Source organism: Vanellus vanellus (assembly GCF_965231255.1).
Source record: "Vanellus vanellus genome assembly, chromosome: 7".
In the NCBI taxonomy this organism is placed as follows: domain Eukaryota; kingdom Metazoa; phylum Chordata; class Aves; order Charadriiformes; family Charadriidae; genus Vanellus; species Vanellus vanellus.
In genome coordinates this window covers 33,317,314-33,335,352 of record NC_138912.1, presented here as the reverse complement: position 1 = coordinate 33,335,352, position 18,039 = coordinate 33,317,314, and the positions used below count along the sequence as shown (strand labels likewise).

The 18,039-nt window shown below is 40.7% G+C and overlaps 1 protein-coding gene across 2 annotated transcripts in view; it reads right to left on the bottom strand.

Annotated features, from left to right (window-relative positions):
- Window positions 1–18,039, bottom strand: part of PHYHIPL (phytanoyl-CoA 2-hydroxylase interacting protein like) — a gene marked incomplete at both ends in the record, with an annotated part of 57,967 nt that overhangs the window by 18,513 nt on the left and 21,415 nt on the right. The window contains one exon of one of the 2 annotated variants that reach the window (XM_082486722.1): window positions 17,124–17,229. The exons of the other annotated variant lie outside the window; for it this stretch is intronic. Within the exon in view, the coding sequence (XP_082342848.1) occupies window positions 17,124–17,229 (106 nt within the window). Of the gene's footprint in view, window positions 1–17,123; window positions 17,230–18,039 lie in introns of those variants that run through there. 2 annotated transcript variants of the gene reach the window in all.

Here is an 18,039-nt window from a genome sequence, read left to right as displayed (position 1 = left end):
TGAATTCTGCAACTTACTGTGGAGTATTTTATTCATTCAAAAAAATTCAATAGGAGGGAGAATTCTTCTTTCTCTCTAAACATCAAATATGACAGGAAAGTTCCAGGAAATTATATATTAGCTGGATACTTTAAATCTAATGAAGCAAAAATACAACATCATGTTTTTCTTCTGAGCTCTGGAATTAATGGTCCCCTGTCCAACTGCTAGCTATATAAAATTGTTTTACAGGACCAGGACAACCTGTCCTTACCATGCAAATAATTAAACTGAATATCAAGATTTTCAGTGTTCACTGCAACACCTTGTTCAAAGAGAGACAATGAAACCACACAAAGGAAATACAAATACAACATTTATAAAAATATCAAACCAAGGCTGTTATTTGTTAGGCCATGTGAGTGGCACTTCTCCAAGACGGCTATTCTATTTCAAAGTTCAACTTGCTATCCATAACCACATAAGTAACATTATGCTTTATTTGTGCATCTTTTCATGTAAAAAAAAAAAAGAGTGAATAGTCAGACTCTTAAATGTCTCTCTCCTTTCCCCAGAATCCTGATAAACTAATTCCCAATACAGATTTTTATATTTATATAAGCATATTTAAGAATATTTTCTAAATAAGTATCCTTGTAAAACCAATTCCTACCTTAGATAAAGAGAGAATGCCTGGCTCTATAAATCCTGTTAGAGGGATAAACCCTTCTAAATCTTCTCCTCATTTCCTCCCCATGTCTGATACTTCTGTTGAGCATTTTCTAGTAAGATAATGTGCACTCTGTCCAACATTTTAAAAAATAGTTTTGAAAAAAAAGCATTACTTATTTTAAATATTTATACCTATATTTACTGAGGGTTTTTTTAAGGTGTTCATATACATTTGGATTCTCTTGTAACTTGGTTTTAACTCAAGGCTTAATTTAGCTGTTTCCTACTAATCTATACCATTGACTTAAGCAGGAATATTCCACATTGCAAAACAAAGAACAAAACTAGGCTCTGCAAGCACAATTGTGCCTTTAGGAGAGCCGTCTTCCTCAGCAGAGGGTACCCCAAAACTGTGCCTACATAAAGCACTGAGCAATCTCCAGATTGAGAGAAATTCTTTAATACAGAAACTAGGCAGTCTCTTACAAAGGACTCAATTCTTCCTCCATCTCACATGGAGAACAAATGTACTCTACAAGTGGTCCCATGATTCAAATCAGGAGCAGACCAATATCTCAATCCTGCCAGTGACAGCAGCAAATGTGCAGGCTCTTAGTTACCACCGAGCAGCACCCCGCTCTCTCCCAAGCCTCGTTTCTCACTGCCTGCTGTCAACTACAGGACTGAAACCTTGTTCTGCAAGCAGCCTCTTGTTTCACAAAGATGGCTCAGAGGCTCAATTGCTACGTGACAGGAGGTACAGTACAGCAAATGAAGAACAGTGCATAATGAAAGAAAAGCATTCTGCACAGTCCTGAAGGTTTGCCATTCGCTTGAATACTAACTCAACTGAGATGCTCATTTGCCCTTAGCAAAAGCACTTGACTATCATATACTTTGCGATCTTGTGCTGATGGGTCTTCAGGGGCGTAGTCTCCTCAAATGTGTGTAAGTACGTTTTCCACTAACACCAATGGGAATACACAATGCAAGTGTGGCAAACCTGACAGCTAGTAGTAGCAAGTAAAAAGTGTTACACTGGTACTGTGTTTGGAACACAATTATGCCATCAGGACTGTAGGGCTTTGATCTACAGCTCAAGCATTCTCTCAGTGGACACTGAATGCAACATGAGGTTAAACAGGAAATTACATGTATCTGTACAGAGAAGGCTACTATAATTAGTAAGCAGAAATCAAATAGTCCCATTATAATGTTTCTCTGGAATATAAATTTTGGCTTAGATACAAAATTCTCAAGAGTGGATTTGTTGGGCCATATGTACTCCTTCAAAGTTAAAGATAATAAAAGCCAACCATTTCTTTGCTCCTTGAAAATAACAGTAGATAGTAACAGTAGAGGGTAACGAGGAAAAAGTGGGAACAACATTCACTCCTGTGATAAGACCACACATGTCTGTGGAATTACACCTGGAACAAATTTTCTACAAAAGATGCGTCCTCTGATTCAAAAGCAAAGGCTATTGTCCAAAAGATTTTATGCATATGACTTGCAACGAACGATGTTCACGTGCAATACTCATATGATGTACTAAGCTAAGAAAGAAGAAAATACTAACAAAGACCAACATCAGCCTTAGGCGGTTAGTCTCCTCAGGCTCACTTTCCATTCAGTGAAGACAGACAGTTTCCAAAATTAGATAATCTGAGTACCTACAGTTAGCTCTCACATTTAACTTTATGCTGGAGGAGTCTAATTCTTTTCAGAGACTAGACAGGGAGGTCACAGATGTTAAGAGCTAGCTGAAGCTATCCTTTGTAACTATTTCCTAAATTACATTCATCAGTTCTCATGATTCTCATGATGCAACAGCAACCTCTGATAATTTGCAATATTTCTGCCAAAGAGAAACAAGACAAAGAACATGGGGAAAAAAAGTAAGTATTACACTGCAGCCAATTTCTGAACTTCCATAGCAAAGAAATCTACATCTCACTGACTCAGAAATAGCCTCTGAACTGATACTTTAAAAGGGATAAACTTTTATCAAAAAAATGTACTCAAGAACAATTTCTCTGAATTTCTGAGTCAAATGCTTCAGAGTTTTTCACTTAACCCCACAATATTTTTTCTGAAAGCACTAATAGGATCAAGCATCTCAGGACCATTTAAGCTTGAATGTGGATGAATTTATATCTTGCTAACTGCAATTATAGCTAAATTATTTAATAACTGTAATTTAATTAATTTTAATTAAAAATAAATAAGGCATTCAATTGCATCATTAAACTAATTTCTTGATAATTGTTTCCTCTTTTGTTATTACCATAAAGAAAATTCAGATATATCACTGAGTTGTCCTCTGTTGTTATCAGCCAATTGTTCCAATTCAGTGCCAATTCTTCCTTTGATTTTTGACCCATCCTAACTTGAAGCAAAAATTTAAGTAACATTTGGTAACATCTTCAGAAGTACCTAAATGATTCAGAAGTGTCTTACTGAAATTAATGGAATTTAAGCTGAGTTACTTGAGGGTTTCTGAAAACTTGACTGCAAATATCTAACAATTTATACTCATGGCTGAAAGTGAATTGTGGAGGCACATGAGTTTCACAAACCCAAAGCACGTGACTGAAAAACTGATCAGAAAAACTTCGTGCAAGGGCTAATATTGCAAGGCTGACCTTATTCTTTCACTAAGATTAAAATCTTATTGGGTATCCTGATGTCTTGAAAGCATTTAGTATTTATACTTTACTCATTCAAAAGTAAACCACATTTTCAGAATGTCAATAGCAGCCAAAAACCTACACTTTCTGATAGACTAAAATGGAAATAGATGCAAATACCTGTTGATACAATTACACCTTTTTAGAGTTTCCGTTATTCCATATGGATATTTTTTGGAAGAAATTTTTAATGAAAATTGGATGCCGCTATGCTTCTACAAAGTGCTTAGTGTTCCACAAGGCTGGGCCACTATTACCCAATTTTTCCTCTTTTCTTTTCACATTTCTGTTACACGTAAGTTGAGGAGTCTTAACTCAGTAAAATGCTAAGCTAAACACACACACGTGCACACAAAATTTAATTTTCACTGTGTTAAAAAATATATGGGGAAATTATGAAAAAGGAGGAATTTCATTATCAGATAGAAATATACAACTGGAAGGCTGTGAATAATCATGTGACACTAAAAAAACATCTAGCCCAGAAGATCAAATTGACATGCCATCACACCTACTTTTCCCCTTGTCTAATATATGCAAATCTGCTGATCCTACCACGCTCTTAGGACTGACCAGATCTTTGAGGTAGAGAGCTGAGAAGAAGTGGTGGGATCTCCTTTTATGACCCATGAATTTCAAAACCAAGTAAACTGAATTGGCCAGATAAGCTGAGACTGTGTGCAAATAACACCACCAAACACCAGCATCTTGCTCTTCATCCTGTTTGCTGAGTGACATATATGCAAAAAGATTTATACCGATACACCGGAGTTGTCTTAGACTGCTTATACTGAAGATGTGTTTTTACTTTTTACTGTACCTTGTCATGTTGAAGCTCAACAAGCTTCTCCACAACCTTCTATGGAATGAGAGTTGCAGTGTGGCAAAAATAGCTACCGCTGCACTACAACTCCTACTGGCACACCACTGGTTTTCATGCCCCTGACTGTCAAAGCTAGGCTAATGCAATTCTACCTTCTTAAAATCAAACAGGACATTATAGCAGACCACAAACACTGAGCCACCACAGTATTTACTACTAATTAAAGTAATGCTCCCATTTTGTTCAGCACAGGAAGCTTACAGTACATGGGTGGTAAGTGGCTCTTCTCAGCATGTGTTGACTACAAGATGCATTTATAAACAAATTTTTAATTAAAATGAGCGTTTCTCAGCTGCTGAAAGGGAAAGAAGGTAATATGGGATGTAAAAGGCTCTAAACCATCTTCTAGTTTAATTTAAATGCAATTTAAAAATTAAGATTAACTTTACAGCCACTTACATATACTAGAATTTGCGTATAATGCATACCTTCAGTTATAAGGAATTCCATATTTCGAAAGCAAGTAACTACATCAGAAACACCACTAAAAAACCAGCTCAATTTATCACATGAACTTTATTAATCTAGCAGAAGCCTACTTTGTATCTACACATCCTTATGAAATTCTGACCATACTTCAGACTGCACTCAGGCCCATTTTGTGGTGTATATTTGAAAGGCTGCTATCTCAGGACTGTTTTGCTGGAAAACAGGGAGTGACATTTTTCAGCAGACTCCCACCCTGCTGATTACACTAAAGGGGCAGATCTGGAGCTTCTTATGGCATGAGGTCTTTCTCTTCTGATGAATAAACAAGTACAGCTGCCTCTGAGACTGTGGAACTGCCTGTGTCTCCAAGACTAACAATGAAAGAAGACAGATCTGATAGATGAAGGCACTGACTGTATGACCCTGGACAAGTTGCTTGGAGCCAGATTCCGATCCAAGTTACACTGCTCTGGGTCACTGGCCTAATTGCTCCAATGCTCTTCAGCTAACACAGTGTAACTGAGGGCAAAGCATTGGCCTTAACCTTCTACTGCTTTAATAACTGTATATTAGAGAATTGAGTGGCCTTTCATGATTTGTGCTTTCACGTGTCACTAAAAAAAAAAAAAAGAGCAAACAAAACACTTTAATTTTAGTTTATTTCTATGAACCTCACGCTCATACTTGTTTACCTCATTCTTATTTGGCTGGCAACAACTTGTGCCATTTATTGCAGCCGTGTCTTAATCAGAACCAAAAATGTGTTCTCTACCTCAAGTCATATGAGTTCAACCCTAGCCAGGAGAGGAACCCTTGTATTTACATGAGCTTTAATTTGACCTGCCAGCTTGTCTGAAAACCAACTGCCTTGGTCACACAAGGATTTTCCTTTAAGACTCAATTTTCTTTCAAGAAAAGGGAAGCCCAGAGAGAAAGGCAAAACTTGTCACTTGAAGGGCAGTGGAGAGAACTCAAGACTGGGGAACACAATTTTACTAAGCATTTTTCTTGAGAAAGTAGGGTGCTCAGCATGAGTGGGCTTTTGTAACTCACTGGATACCCTGGCAGTGTGCAGCATGAATGAGCATTTCTTTACTTCAGCGCACTGGTAATTGCTGTGTGCTTTTCACACAGATCTCTTATAAGGAATAGGATTTGGCTGTTTTACACCAGTCTGTGCTTTTTAACTGTGATTTGAAATGTATTATATATTCACAATAGTTCAGGCAATTCTACTCTGTAACTTGTATTATTTTTTTAAATTTAATTTTTATGCAGGTTTCATTTTTTTTCTCAGCCCCATAACCTATATAAAGGATAGAGGGATTCTGAGAGCCTTAAATCAGATAGGATTTAAGAACTCCATGCTACCTAAGCAGAGTGACAAAGTGAAGTACAGAAAAAAACATATTCAAAGGGTTGAGGTTCCAAAGCATGCTACAAAGCAGTTCACAGACAGAGGAAACAAAGAAATGTACCTGGAGTTTCAGGTGCCTCCATCTAGGTGGAAGAGAAAGTAACCTCTACATGTAGGCAGAGGTGAGACAACCCCAATAAATTCTGTGTGAAGTCCTACTGCTCAAATCTGTCCTTTCATGAAGGGTAAGGTGGTAGCTGTGTCATCAGAACATAGGTAACACTGGCTAAAATTCCAGTATGTTCCACAGAAGAAGGACACAACTTCTCTGTGATGCAACGGATTCAGTGAGCAGATAAGCTTGGGAATTTTCCATTCCTGTGACTAGTGATATGCCTTGAAATTACACTGAAAGTGTAAAGGCTGGAAATTGGTTAGGAACACTAGCACTCTGAAAGCCACATGTTTACTACTGAGCATTTATATTAAATTACCAGCATAAATTCCATCATAAAAGTGTAAGTGTGTAATATTTACTTTATGTCATCAGATACACCTTAGTAGCATTAAAATACAATCTGCTGCATGCTCTATTCTTAATTTTATCCCTTATTTTATGTAAATTAATGTATAATGTTGAGGCCCCATCCCTGGAGGCGTTCAAGGACAGGCTGGACGTGGTCTTGGGCAACCTGGTCTAGTGAGAGGTGTCCCTGCCTATGGCAGGGGGGTTGGAACTCTATGATCTTCAAAGGTCCTTTCCAACCTAAACCATTCTATGATTCTATAATTTCCCTTTACATAAATTGGATTAAAAGAACGAACGACACAGCATGAATCACTCCACTGATAGTTGTATACTAGTACTTATGGCTGGCCAAGATTGAAAGAACCTTTTAACATCTTTTTATCTTGCTGATTTTGCAGTCCATATGTCTTCAACTATAAGTACACACAGAAGTAAACTGAAAAAAAAACCCAACAGAATAATCTTTTAAAAACTTTAATTCTAGCCCCAAATTGAAGAGAGCTGAAATCCAGACAAACTGCAACTTAAAGAGACAAATTCCAAATTAGATGCCTATCTGTATGAAATAAGATTGAATACACATAACAAAAGTTTGGTTTTACACAAAAGTCTTATTGAAGCCAATGGAGCAGCTCAGCGAATAAATTTATGGGATGCCTCTGACACTTGCAAACTGCAGAATTCTCCTAACAAGACTGCATTGATACAGAAAACTTAACATCAGAATTCCTCAAACTATGCTTCTTCTAGACCTGCCAGCTGTGTCTGTCCTAACAGTATTGGAAAAATAAATTCCAGATGCCACTCTATACTTGGAACTAAGAAACAGTGCAACTCATAATACTTTCTGTCATTCTGCAGGAATGAAAGAGTAACACCAAACCGATTTTAAGGTTTCCTGTTTTTGGTAGCAGCTAGAACTGTCAAGGCTCACAGAAACTGTTGTTAGGTTATAAAAACAGTATAGCTAATCATTGGTTTTGAAAACATCCATGCAAAGCAGCTTGTTCATTCAAGCATAAATAAAACAAGAACACCCTGTGAAAACAATAAAATAAAATTGATTAATGATTCAACTACAAACACCACTGTGAAAATTGATCCAGCTACAAACACTACAGCAAATTCTAACCAAACCTTCTGTGCTGAAGGTAACATTTTCAAGGTCAAATAAAGGATGCTCCACAGTATAACAAAATCTAGTGCAGAAACCACAGGAAGTGATCCTGGAGCAGAGCTTTCTCTAGCTCCAACATCATAAACATTGTATTTGTTCATACTTTCTTGTAGCAGTGACATATTTTATACATATATCGTGTATTGGCAATGTTAGTACTATATTTTCAGACATGTTTATAAATTTTTGAAGAAAGTAGTCTGCAAGTAGAAGGCTGAAACCTTCTATCAAAAGAGAAAAGAAAACAGTGGTCAATTCTGGGCTGTGTTTAGCCAGAATTAAATATAGCCTTCCAGGTCACATAAAGCACAAAAGACCATGCATGCTGGCAGTACGGCAGACGTACCCTACTGTACCAAGTGGACTAAGAAAAACAAACCCAGACTGTAGGGACTTTTAAAGATTACCTCCTCAATTGTGGTTAAAGATGCTGGCACTACTTCAGCAGCACAAAGGGAACTGAAAACTACCTTATTCAGAAAAGCTGGGACCTCCAAACCTGCTATATAGAGGCCATGAATAATAAAACGTGGAGGAAACTACAAAGAATGGATAAAGGAGAAGATCCTTCTAGATTTGGGAGGAAAAATTAATGAGGCAGAGAAGTGCCAGAAGGAAAACCCAAGGTCAGGAAGATAAGCTTCAGCAAGCCTTCAGACACAATTGAACACAACGATGCCTGACTGGAACCCATTCAAAAATGAATGACAAAATACTGGAGAACTCTAAATAAGAATGTGATATAGGCTCTCCTCCCCCCACCCTATATGACAAAAGAAACATTGTGCTCGTTCTAGAAGCTATGTCTCTGGGACCAGGGACCTCACTAGAAGGCTGCTGTAAAAGCTGAAGTGGCCTGTAGGGCAGGGTCTGATCTAGATTATACAGGCAGGGTAAATAGCAAACTCAGAGAAGCGAGCTCAGAACACAGTTTACCTGAGGTGGTAGAGCCATCAGATTAGAAGGCTGAAAAGAAAATTGCTACATCTAGTTTAAGATGGAAGATGAAACAGACTAAGAGGATAATAATGGCTTAACTCTTACTCATGTAAAACGGGTTTTGCCTTTGAGATGTGCAGAAGATATATGAAATTTTAAGTGAGGCTTGGCATTCCTACTTCTCAAATGCTGAAGTGAGCAGAATTTCTCTTCCCTAAATGATTCCTCCTGCTATTGTACTTACTAAGAACTACTGATCTGCAGGGCTGAGCGTTGGCTGGCACAGATGAGACTGATACGTGGCAAAACAGCTAAGGAGTTCGGGTGTCTATAGGGCTACCATAGAGCCTGTGGATAGTTCCAGGCTAAATAAGCATCTTTATGAATGACCTGGAAAGAAAAGATCACATTTCTGTATTGCAGACAGCATTAAAATAGAAGAATTTTGTGCAAGCACAAAATGGCTTAGAAACATAGGCAGAAAATTATAAAATGGATTCTGTTACAGAATAAATAAAAGAACGCATCTAAGAACTATAATGTGCAACAAACACAAAGAAGAAGGGACATACATGGGAGACAGTAATGTTTAAAAAGCCTTAATTATAACAATGAGTAGAAATTAACTAAAAAACCCACATTATATATTTGAGTTTCAATCCAGCAATATCAGCGTATAGCACTGGGAGAGAACAGTGCTTCTGTATGTGAATCTGCCATAATTACACATCAAGCATTTCAGCTGCTTTGTAAAGGATCTAGAGAAGTTTCAGTGAAGAATAATTGAATCAATAGGGGCACAAATAGAATACCAGGCAACATTTAAATAGCTAATAATATATAACTTGGTCATTGCCAGTTAAAATAGTTAATAATCAATTACACATATTTGAGTGGTATAAAGCTCTAAAAGAAGATGAGGAGAAAGGAAGAAGGAAGGAAAATAACTCTAAAAATTAAAGAATATCAAGAATGGGGATGACTACATTTCTTGACACAGGGATGTTGAACAGTCAGTTTTTAACAAAGCCCCATTAGTTATTTAGTGGTATCATTGCTTATGCTATAAAACAAGACAAGATAAAATACTTGCAATGGCGAGATGAAGTGAAAGACATAAGCAAATTGTTAGGTTTTTCCTCTTCCACAATTTTAAAGAGCATTTATGAAGACTTCAAGAGAGTTGCTTGGCTCCATTTAGTATTTTTCTATGTCCTAACAGTAAGGAATATTACATGTGAAAATCTGAGTCTCTGGCAAGAATGTAAAGCTAAAAAGCCATAATAAGTATTTTTCTTTGCAACGAGAGAGCTTTTGAAGATTTTAGCTCCTACCTGAAGAAGCATTATTGCTTGTCTCAAAAAAAAAAAATTTGCTATTTTTAAGTTCAGCCAGGTAAAATAAAATTTTATGGAAGAAATACATGTCTTAGTAGGCCATTCCGTCATTCAAGCCCCAGAGAAGTGATACAGTTTGCATTTCAAAGAGAGCAAATTTAAATCTTTAAACCTGCAGTTGGGGAGAGGAATAAATACAACAATAAACACCCCTCTGAATTTTGTGTCCTATCAAAACATCACATTTACAAGCACCTCTCTATTATGCTGGATATGAAAATATGTATTGTTTGTTCCTGCGCTCAGAACTCTCATAGTTTAAAAAACCCAAAGAACTATGCAAGTCCAGCCATTCAGGACACTAAGAATTACTGCAAAATTTGGATCTCGCAGTTGTCCTTCAGGTGGGAGTCTACCTAGAAATTCAATTTTCCCCTGTTGCTGAGACTTAAAGGGTAATATTTCAGAAATAGTCCATAATGCCAAAAAAGGCATTTGTAGAATGCATCCAGAGACTGGATGATGCCACTTCATCCCTTCTCTTTGAAACACAAATGTGTACATGATAACGGCCATGAAAACTCCCATTTACAAACTCTAGAAGTATCTTTCGGAATGCTCCAAATAAATCCAGCATAATAATGAACTTCTGAAATAAATAAGAAAGGATGAGACATACTCAAATAACATGGAAATCCACAGATGCAAGTTGCTTACATAAGACAGAAATGACATCTTAGCTTGTATGATGTAATGCTTTTATACAAGCTTCTTACACTAAACAATTTTGATGGTGTCAAGTGCTTGAAAGGTGATGAAATTGATTTATTCAATTGAAACTGGCCAAGATACCAATTCCAGTTCTGATCCCGATACCCAAATACTATCTTCAAATATATGAAGTGAGCACAGAAAAAACCTTTAAAAGCACTTTAGTGAGATTGCATAGTTTAAGCCATCAACAGTCAGAAAACATCACAATGAAGCATACTTGCATAACCTTAAATTGGCCCCTTTGTTTGTTCAGATTATGATATAGTCTTTAACTGCATGATTACATACTATTTTTTCCACATAAATTCTGACTCATTCAGCATACATAATGAATAGTGCATACATAATGAACTATTTTTCTTGTAACAGCTATTTGCTATTGTTCAGTGTGTGGTCCCAGGACTTATTTCCTACACATTATTCATATTCTGCTCTGAAGACAAAATTATGAATTCCATCATGGGTTTTTCCATACACCTCATGGGTTTTCCAGGCTACTACAGTGCCTTGCTGCTTAACAAACATTTGTTAGTTTATTTTGAAAACATCTATGTGAGGGCAGGCAATAATACTGCTTCCATTTTACACATGGAAAACTAAGGCACAGAGAATCACAGAATGGTAGGAGTTAGAAGGGACCTTGGGAGATCATCTAGTCCAACCCCCTTGACAAAGCAGGTTCACCTAGAGCACGTTGCACAGGAAAGGACCCAGGCAGGTGTTAAATATCTCTAGAGAAGGAGACTCCACAACCTCTCTGGGCAGCCTGTTCCAGTGCTCTGCCACCCTCAAAGTAAAGAAGTTTTTCCTTATGTTCAGACAGAATTTCCTGTGTTCCAGTTTGTGCCCATTGCCCCTTGGTCCAGTCGCTGGGTTCCACTGAAAAGAGTCTGGCCCCATCCTCTTGACAGCTGCCCTTTAGATATTTTTAAGCATTGATCAGATCCCCTCTCAGTCTTCTTTTCTCCAGGCTAAACAGAGCCAGGTGTCTCACCCTTTCCTTCTAAGAGAAATGCTTCAGTCCCTTGATCATCTTCATAGCCCTCCGCTGGACTCTCTCCGGTAGTTCCTTGTCTTTGTTGAACTGGGGAGCCCAGAACTGGACACAGTACTCCAGATGTGGCCTCACCAGGGCAGCGTAGAGGGGGAGGATGACCTCCCTCGACCTGCTGGCCACACTCTTTTTAATGCATCCCAGGATACCATTGGCCTTCTTGGCCACAAGGCCACATTGCTGGCTCATGGTCAACTTGTTGTCCACTGGAACTCCCAGGTCCCTCTCTGCAGAGCTGCTTTCCAGCAGGTCAACCCCTAACCTGTACTGGTGTATGGGGTTATTCCTCCCTAGAAGCAGGACCCTACACTTGCCCTTGTTGAACTTCATTAGGTGCCTCACCGCCCAACTCTCCAGCCTGTCCAGGTCTGGCTGAATGGTGGCACAGCCTTCTGGTGTGTCAGCCACTCCTCCCAGTTTTGTGTCATCAGCAAACTTGCTGAGGGTACACCGTCCCCTCATCCTGGTCATTGATGAATATATTGAAGTTAAAGATGGTTACTAACTTTCAGTGCATACTGAAAGTGGTTAACATCTCTTTTCTCAAAGCATTTAGCGCTGTGCTTTGTATGTTTGGAGTCCTACTCCCACTGAAGTTGATGCAGCAGTTGACTGTCAGTACCCCTGAAGACCTGACACCATGGTACCAGGATCAAGCACCCAGAAAAGAAGAAACACAAGAAGTCATAAACCCCTTTGAAAAGTAGGCAGCTCTTGCTCAGTTCCATGCAGAAAGTCTGGAATAGAGTCCAGGCTAGAACTAAATTTCTCTCTCCTTTCTTCCCCCACCTTGTTTACAACATGCCATTCAACATCCCCAATATTCACTGCACAACATAAACATCTCAACACCATGCCGGTTCTGCACGGAGGACCAAACTTTCACCACTTCCTAGCTTTGAGTGCTTAACTCTGTAAGCTTAATAACCTATTATATGTCTACAATTTCTTAGGTTTTACAAAAGAGCAACTAAAAAGAAGATTAAAAATCTACCTGTGGCTTCAGATCAATTCTCACATGGGTAACCTGCAGTGCTGGAACATTTAGGAGCACAGCAACATGCACAGATGCTACCATTTGAGCTAACAGGCCAACCATCAGCCATACCACACTGCCATCCTTCCCACAGATAAGCACTGAAAACGGATGTCATGCTTTGCCAGTGGATTTTTGAGCTCTTCGCTGGCAAATGAACAAGAAGAATTTGGTACCCTGGGGTCACGTGCAGTTTTGGAACATAGCACATGCTGATACACACTGACCTTTCTCTGGCTGTCACACCAAAACATGGCCACTTCTGCCCTATTCCTTGAACTTGGTCCTGTCCCACCCCTTCTTCTACTTCCCAGTCACACTTCAAAAGTCCTGTTCTTTATTCCAAAGACTGTCTTTTCAGTCCCAGTCTCTTTGCTCAGCAAGTCCTAGTAAAGTTCCTTCACTGCTAACCTCTGTGGTTCAAACTGCCCCATTCCCCACTCCACATTCTTGTAACTTTCTGTCTCTTCTTTGCAGACAGGTCTCCAGGTTTAGTCTTCATAGGTTCCCAATTCTCGTTTCATTGTCATTCATCCAACGTATCCCATATGGTTGAACACCGCCTCATCTTTTTTCCCAGTTTTACTTCCCTGGGTACCCTGCCTGAACTTGGATTACTTCCCTTGCTCCTTCATCTTCTTTTTCTATTCTCATTCAGGGTCATTTTGCCCACTTCTGCCTTCCCATGTGATCTAATATTACAAACTTCCCTAGCTTCTAGGTCTTTCCTGTTCTTGACCAGCCACTGCCTCCATCTCTATTAGCGCCAAGCCCATGTGCCTCCTGGGCCAGTTTTCTTGCCCCTCTCCCCAGTCCGTGCCTCCCATGTTCCAACATCCTCATATAAGGTTTGTTGCTCTGCTTTTCGCCTTTCTGCGTTCTGACAGGTGTCTTCCGCTCTCCAGCTGTCTGTGCCAACTGTAAGGGCACAGAAAGCAGATGACAGCATCACTGCTCTCACTCTGGCAGGACCCCAGCAGCCAAAGTGAAGTATCTGTAGGGGGAGCGCTATGCAACCACAATGAGGAGCTTCAGGAAATTCAGCTGCTAAAATCTAAGACTGTTGTACCAAGTCTGTGAAAAGTAATTTTTTTCAAAGGCTTATGATTTTCTGCAGTTAGATGTATTTTCATGGAATTGGCCTGCTATGACTCAAAGGGCATCCATCTATGAAAGGTACGGCTAATACAAATTTTATAAAAAGGTCACCAGAATTTTTAGCACAGATTAAACATTCTTTCCTGGCCTAAGTTTACAGAAATATGGCTGCAATGTTCAAATACAGCAAAGGAAAATAACAAATTATACTTTTTCCTATACACAAAGTGAGTTCAGCAGAGTTCTAAGGAGCTATATGTCAGACTGTGCAACAGACTAAGCTGTGCTAGTAGACCCACCTAAAATAATAGGAAAAAATAACGCAAGGTGCATTTGTAAATAACAGAGAATGATGAAAATAAGAGCTGATGCTTGGCTTTATAATGTTGCATTCATTTTAAAATAATCTTACCAGGTGTTTTTATTTAAAAAAATAATCTCCAAAATGCATACGTTTGTTTTCTTTTTATTTGATATTTGTAAGTTTTCTAAATGGTTTTGATTCATTAAAAGAGATTATGAGGCTTGCAAAAAAAAAAAAACCTACAGAAAAAATCTAGAAAGGTACAAACTGTTGTGAACTTATTAATTGTTCGCTCCAATTCCTGGATTTCTGGCTCCTGCATATACCTCCATAGGAGGTATAACCTAGTTTTCTGAATACAAAATGTTTGAATATTAATTCCCTCATCTTAGAAAATAAGAAAAATATTTTGTTATCTGCATAAATATTCCATTATTGCTTATGTTTATACTGCAGCATTGCCTGCAATTCCAAACTAAGTATACTGCAGAATTTATCATAGCTATCATGTTATCATTTCATTGATTGCCTTTACAGTTACTACAGCTTAGAGATCAAGGACATTTTCAAAATGTAAAAATCAAGTACATTTTTAATTCACTATGGGTAGTATATATTGATACTTATCACAACACTTTGCTTAACCTCAGTGATGCCAACATATCACCTTAAGAACTGTGTCTTTTACAACAAAGATATCCTAAAATAAATCGTAAGTATTTATAATATAAATGCACTAACTAAACCCCTGTACATAATTAGGGATCTAAACATGTTGCATACACATTTGCATGCATACCTAGAAAGACTAATGCCCTGATCTTTACTTGCTTGTTTTTATGTTCCCATTAAAACAAGCTTTTTGATACATAAGTGCCACCTGTAGGAAATACTGAAGTATGCCCAAATACAGTCTTGTGCCAAATTAGGCACTGAGTTGCATATTTTACATACCCAATATAGGTGCCTCCTTCAGAAATTCAACCATGTATTGTAGGAAGCAATGACCCTATATGACAGTGGCTTACTTTACAAAGATTAGTTTGTAAAGCCAGATCTATAGGAAAGATGTTGCTTTCCAGTGAAGCCTATTCAAAAGGGAATTAAAATTAAAAATACTACATTTTTGCATTTGCTTGCCTGTATAACACTATTCCATAGAAATCAAGCACTCCTTTACTACATTATGCTGAGCCAAATAGAGTCTGAAATGATTAACATGGAGTACTTCACTACAATTACTTGAGGTAGACAAATATGAAGGATTGCAGAATTTATCTATTTTCATTTCTCTCTAGTATTAATAAAAAGAAATATACACAAAAAAGCTTTTTATCAAAAGAATGGTCTAGCCTCCACTATTATAAACATAGTTCGGTTTCTCTAGGCAGTCAGTTAGGCATAGGTGGATGGAAGTGCACATTACATCTTAATTCAAACATAAAAAAATGCAAAGAATTTTCAATGCAGCTATAAAAATAATTTCTGGAAAGACTTTTCAATGCCTTGTCAATATCTTGAATATTTCAAGAAAAATAAAGACCTTACAAAAATCCAGCATTTAAAATATTAAGTCTGCCTAGGTCAGAAAAGCAAAGTGTTTCATCACAACTAATTTGTAAAAAAAAACCCCAAAAAACAAAAAAACAACACGAAAACTGAGAAAGCCAGACTGACTCTTTCTGTAATCATCACCTATAACAGTTATGCTCCAAAATACACTCACAAGAAGGAAATTCATTAATCAAACTGTACGATTCGCTGATACAGTATTTCTGTTCCTCGGTGTATTTACCAGGTAACATATATTCCACACTCAAAGCACATTTTGCATTAAAAAATGATAGGTTATTTTTGATAATTCAATGTCAAATGAGAAGATGAGAATAATCCAGTATATAAACACAAATTATATGACACTCTACAATAAACTATTTTTTCATTTGACGTCAGTTTTGTCTGTTCAGCTTTGTCAGTCACAGCTGTGCACAAACGATACTACCGTAGTCAGCTTTCAGTGTTGTTTTAAGCACGTAAATTTGTTTTGGCTGTCCCTCATCACCACCTTACATTTACCTGGTTGCTTCGACCCAGACAATCCTTCATAGCCGCACCTACAACTCTACACCCAAACTTCATCTGTCCGACGGCCCAGCTGTGCCAGCCGGGGGAAGGACTACTTGCCGTCTCCACCGGCCGCTCGCCACGGCCCGGCGGGCCCCGCCGCCGGCGTGGCGCTGTCCGCGGTGCTGAACGGCGGGGCCCGCCCGCCCCGCCGCCTCCCCCCGAGGCCCACCTTGCGAGCCCCAGCGTCGGCCCGCTCCCCGCCTTGTCGCTCGCACAAGCGACCGGCAACAAGTTTCGCCGCTAGCCCACGCCAGCCAGCGGATTCCTCAGTGTATTTTAAGCACAGGAACTGCCCTACAATACAAAGGAGTTTGGAGATCACGGAGAACAAAACACCACACCACGGCCGCTACCCCGTCCCTAGATCTGGACTCTGCGCGGCGCCTGCTCTAGTTCTCCCTATTGCCTCTCCCAGAACCAACCCCGGCGTCCATTCCTGGCAGGGGCAGGCTTGTGCAGCAGGCTCGCCCAGGGGTAAACGCACTGCAACGCAAAGGATGGCTTAGGGAGCGCCAGGTTTCCCTCCCTTCCCTCCAGCAAGGTGCAACCTGCTCTTTTTCCTTTTGTTCTCAATGGCAGGAGGGTGGCGGCGGCGGCAGGGGTGGGGAACACTTGCACCTACAAATACATGGGGGATAACAAAGGACCATACGCCGCGGGGATTAATTTGCATTAGCATCCATGAGGGCAACAGCATCTTGCGTCTGCGGGGATTAGCGGTGTCGAGCCCGGACTTACCGTCCCTATCGCAGAGCTGAATCGCCTCCAGGCTCAGGTTCTTGATCACCTCCTCGCAGGGGCTAGTGGGGCTGCTCATGGTGTGCGCCAGGCGCGGAGCCTCCATCGCGCCCCTCGCCGCTCCCTGCTGTCGCGCCGCCGGGGCTGGGGCTGAGGCTGGCCGGCTCCGCGGCGGGCGGGCGGTGCGGAACCAGGCGGCAGCGCTTCCCGGCGCCGCCCGGCTCGGCTGGGCTCGGCGGAGGCGGGCGGGGAGCGGATTTGTCACTGCAGGCAGGCGGGCGGGGAGGGGGCAGCAGAGAGGCGCGCACTCACCGCACCCCAGGCTCCGTGTTTAAAGGGGCCGCGGCCGCACCGGTCGGCCCGCTCCCCTCCCCCGCCCCGCTCCTTATGTAACGGCGGCGGCGGCGCCCGCCTCACCTCTCCTTTCTCCGGCCCCGCCGGCCGCCTCTCTCCTCACAGCCCGCAGCCCCACCCCGCCCCGGGCACGCGGCGGGCCCTGCACGCGGCGACCGTTAGTAACGGCCGGCGGGAGGCGCCTCGGCCGGGCCTCTCGCGCGGCGCACGCGGCCCGGCCGGAGATGGAGCGATGGTGGGGTGTCGAAGCCCGGCGGGACGGGGCGGCTGGGTGCCGTTCCCCGGGCTTTTCCCCCCGGCCGGCGCCCGGTCCGGCTCCCCGCAGCGGTACGTTTCATTCCGTGGTGTCGTTTCGGCCTGAGGGCAGGCGCATCGGCGCGACACCCACCCCCCCACCCCCCCAACAGCCTAGCGGTATCGGTGTCCCTTCCCCAAGCACACAGCGCCTAAATCACGCCAAAGTGCAAGGGAAGGGCTGCGGGCGTCCGCACCGATCCTTCCGTTACGCAAGAATTTGAAGAAAGAAGTAATAGCCGTTGTTAAATTGATAAACCAGGAAAAA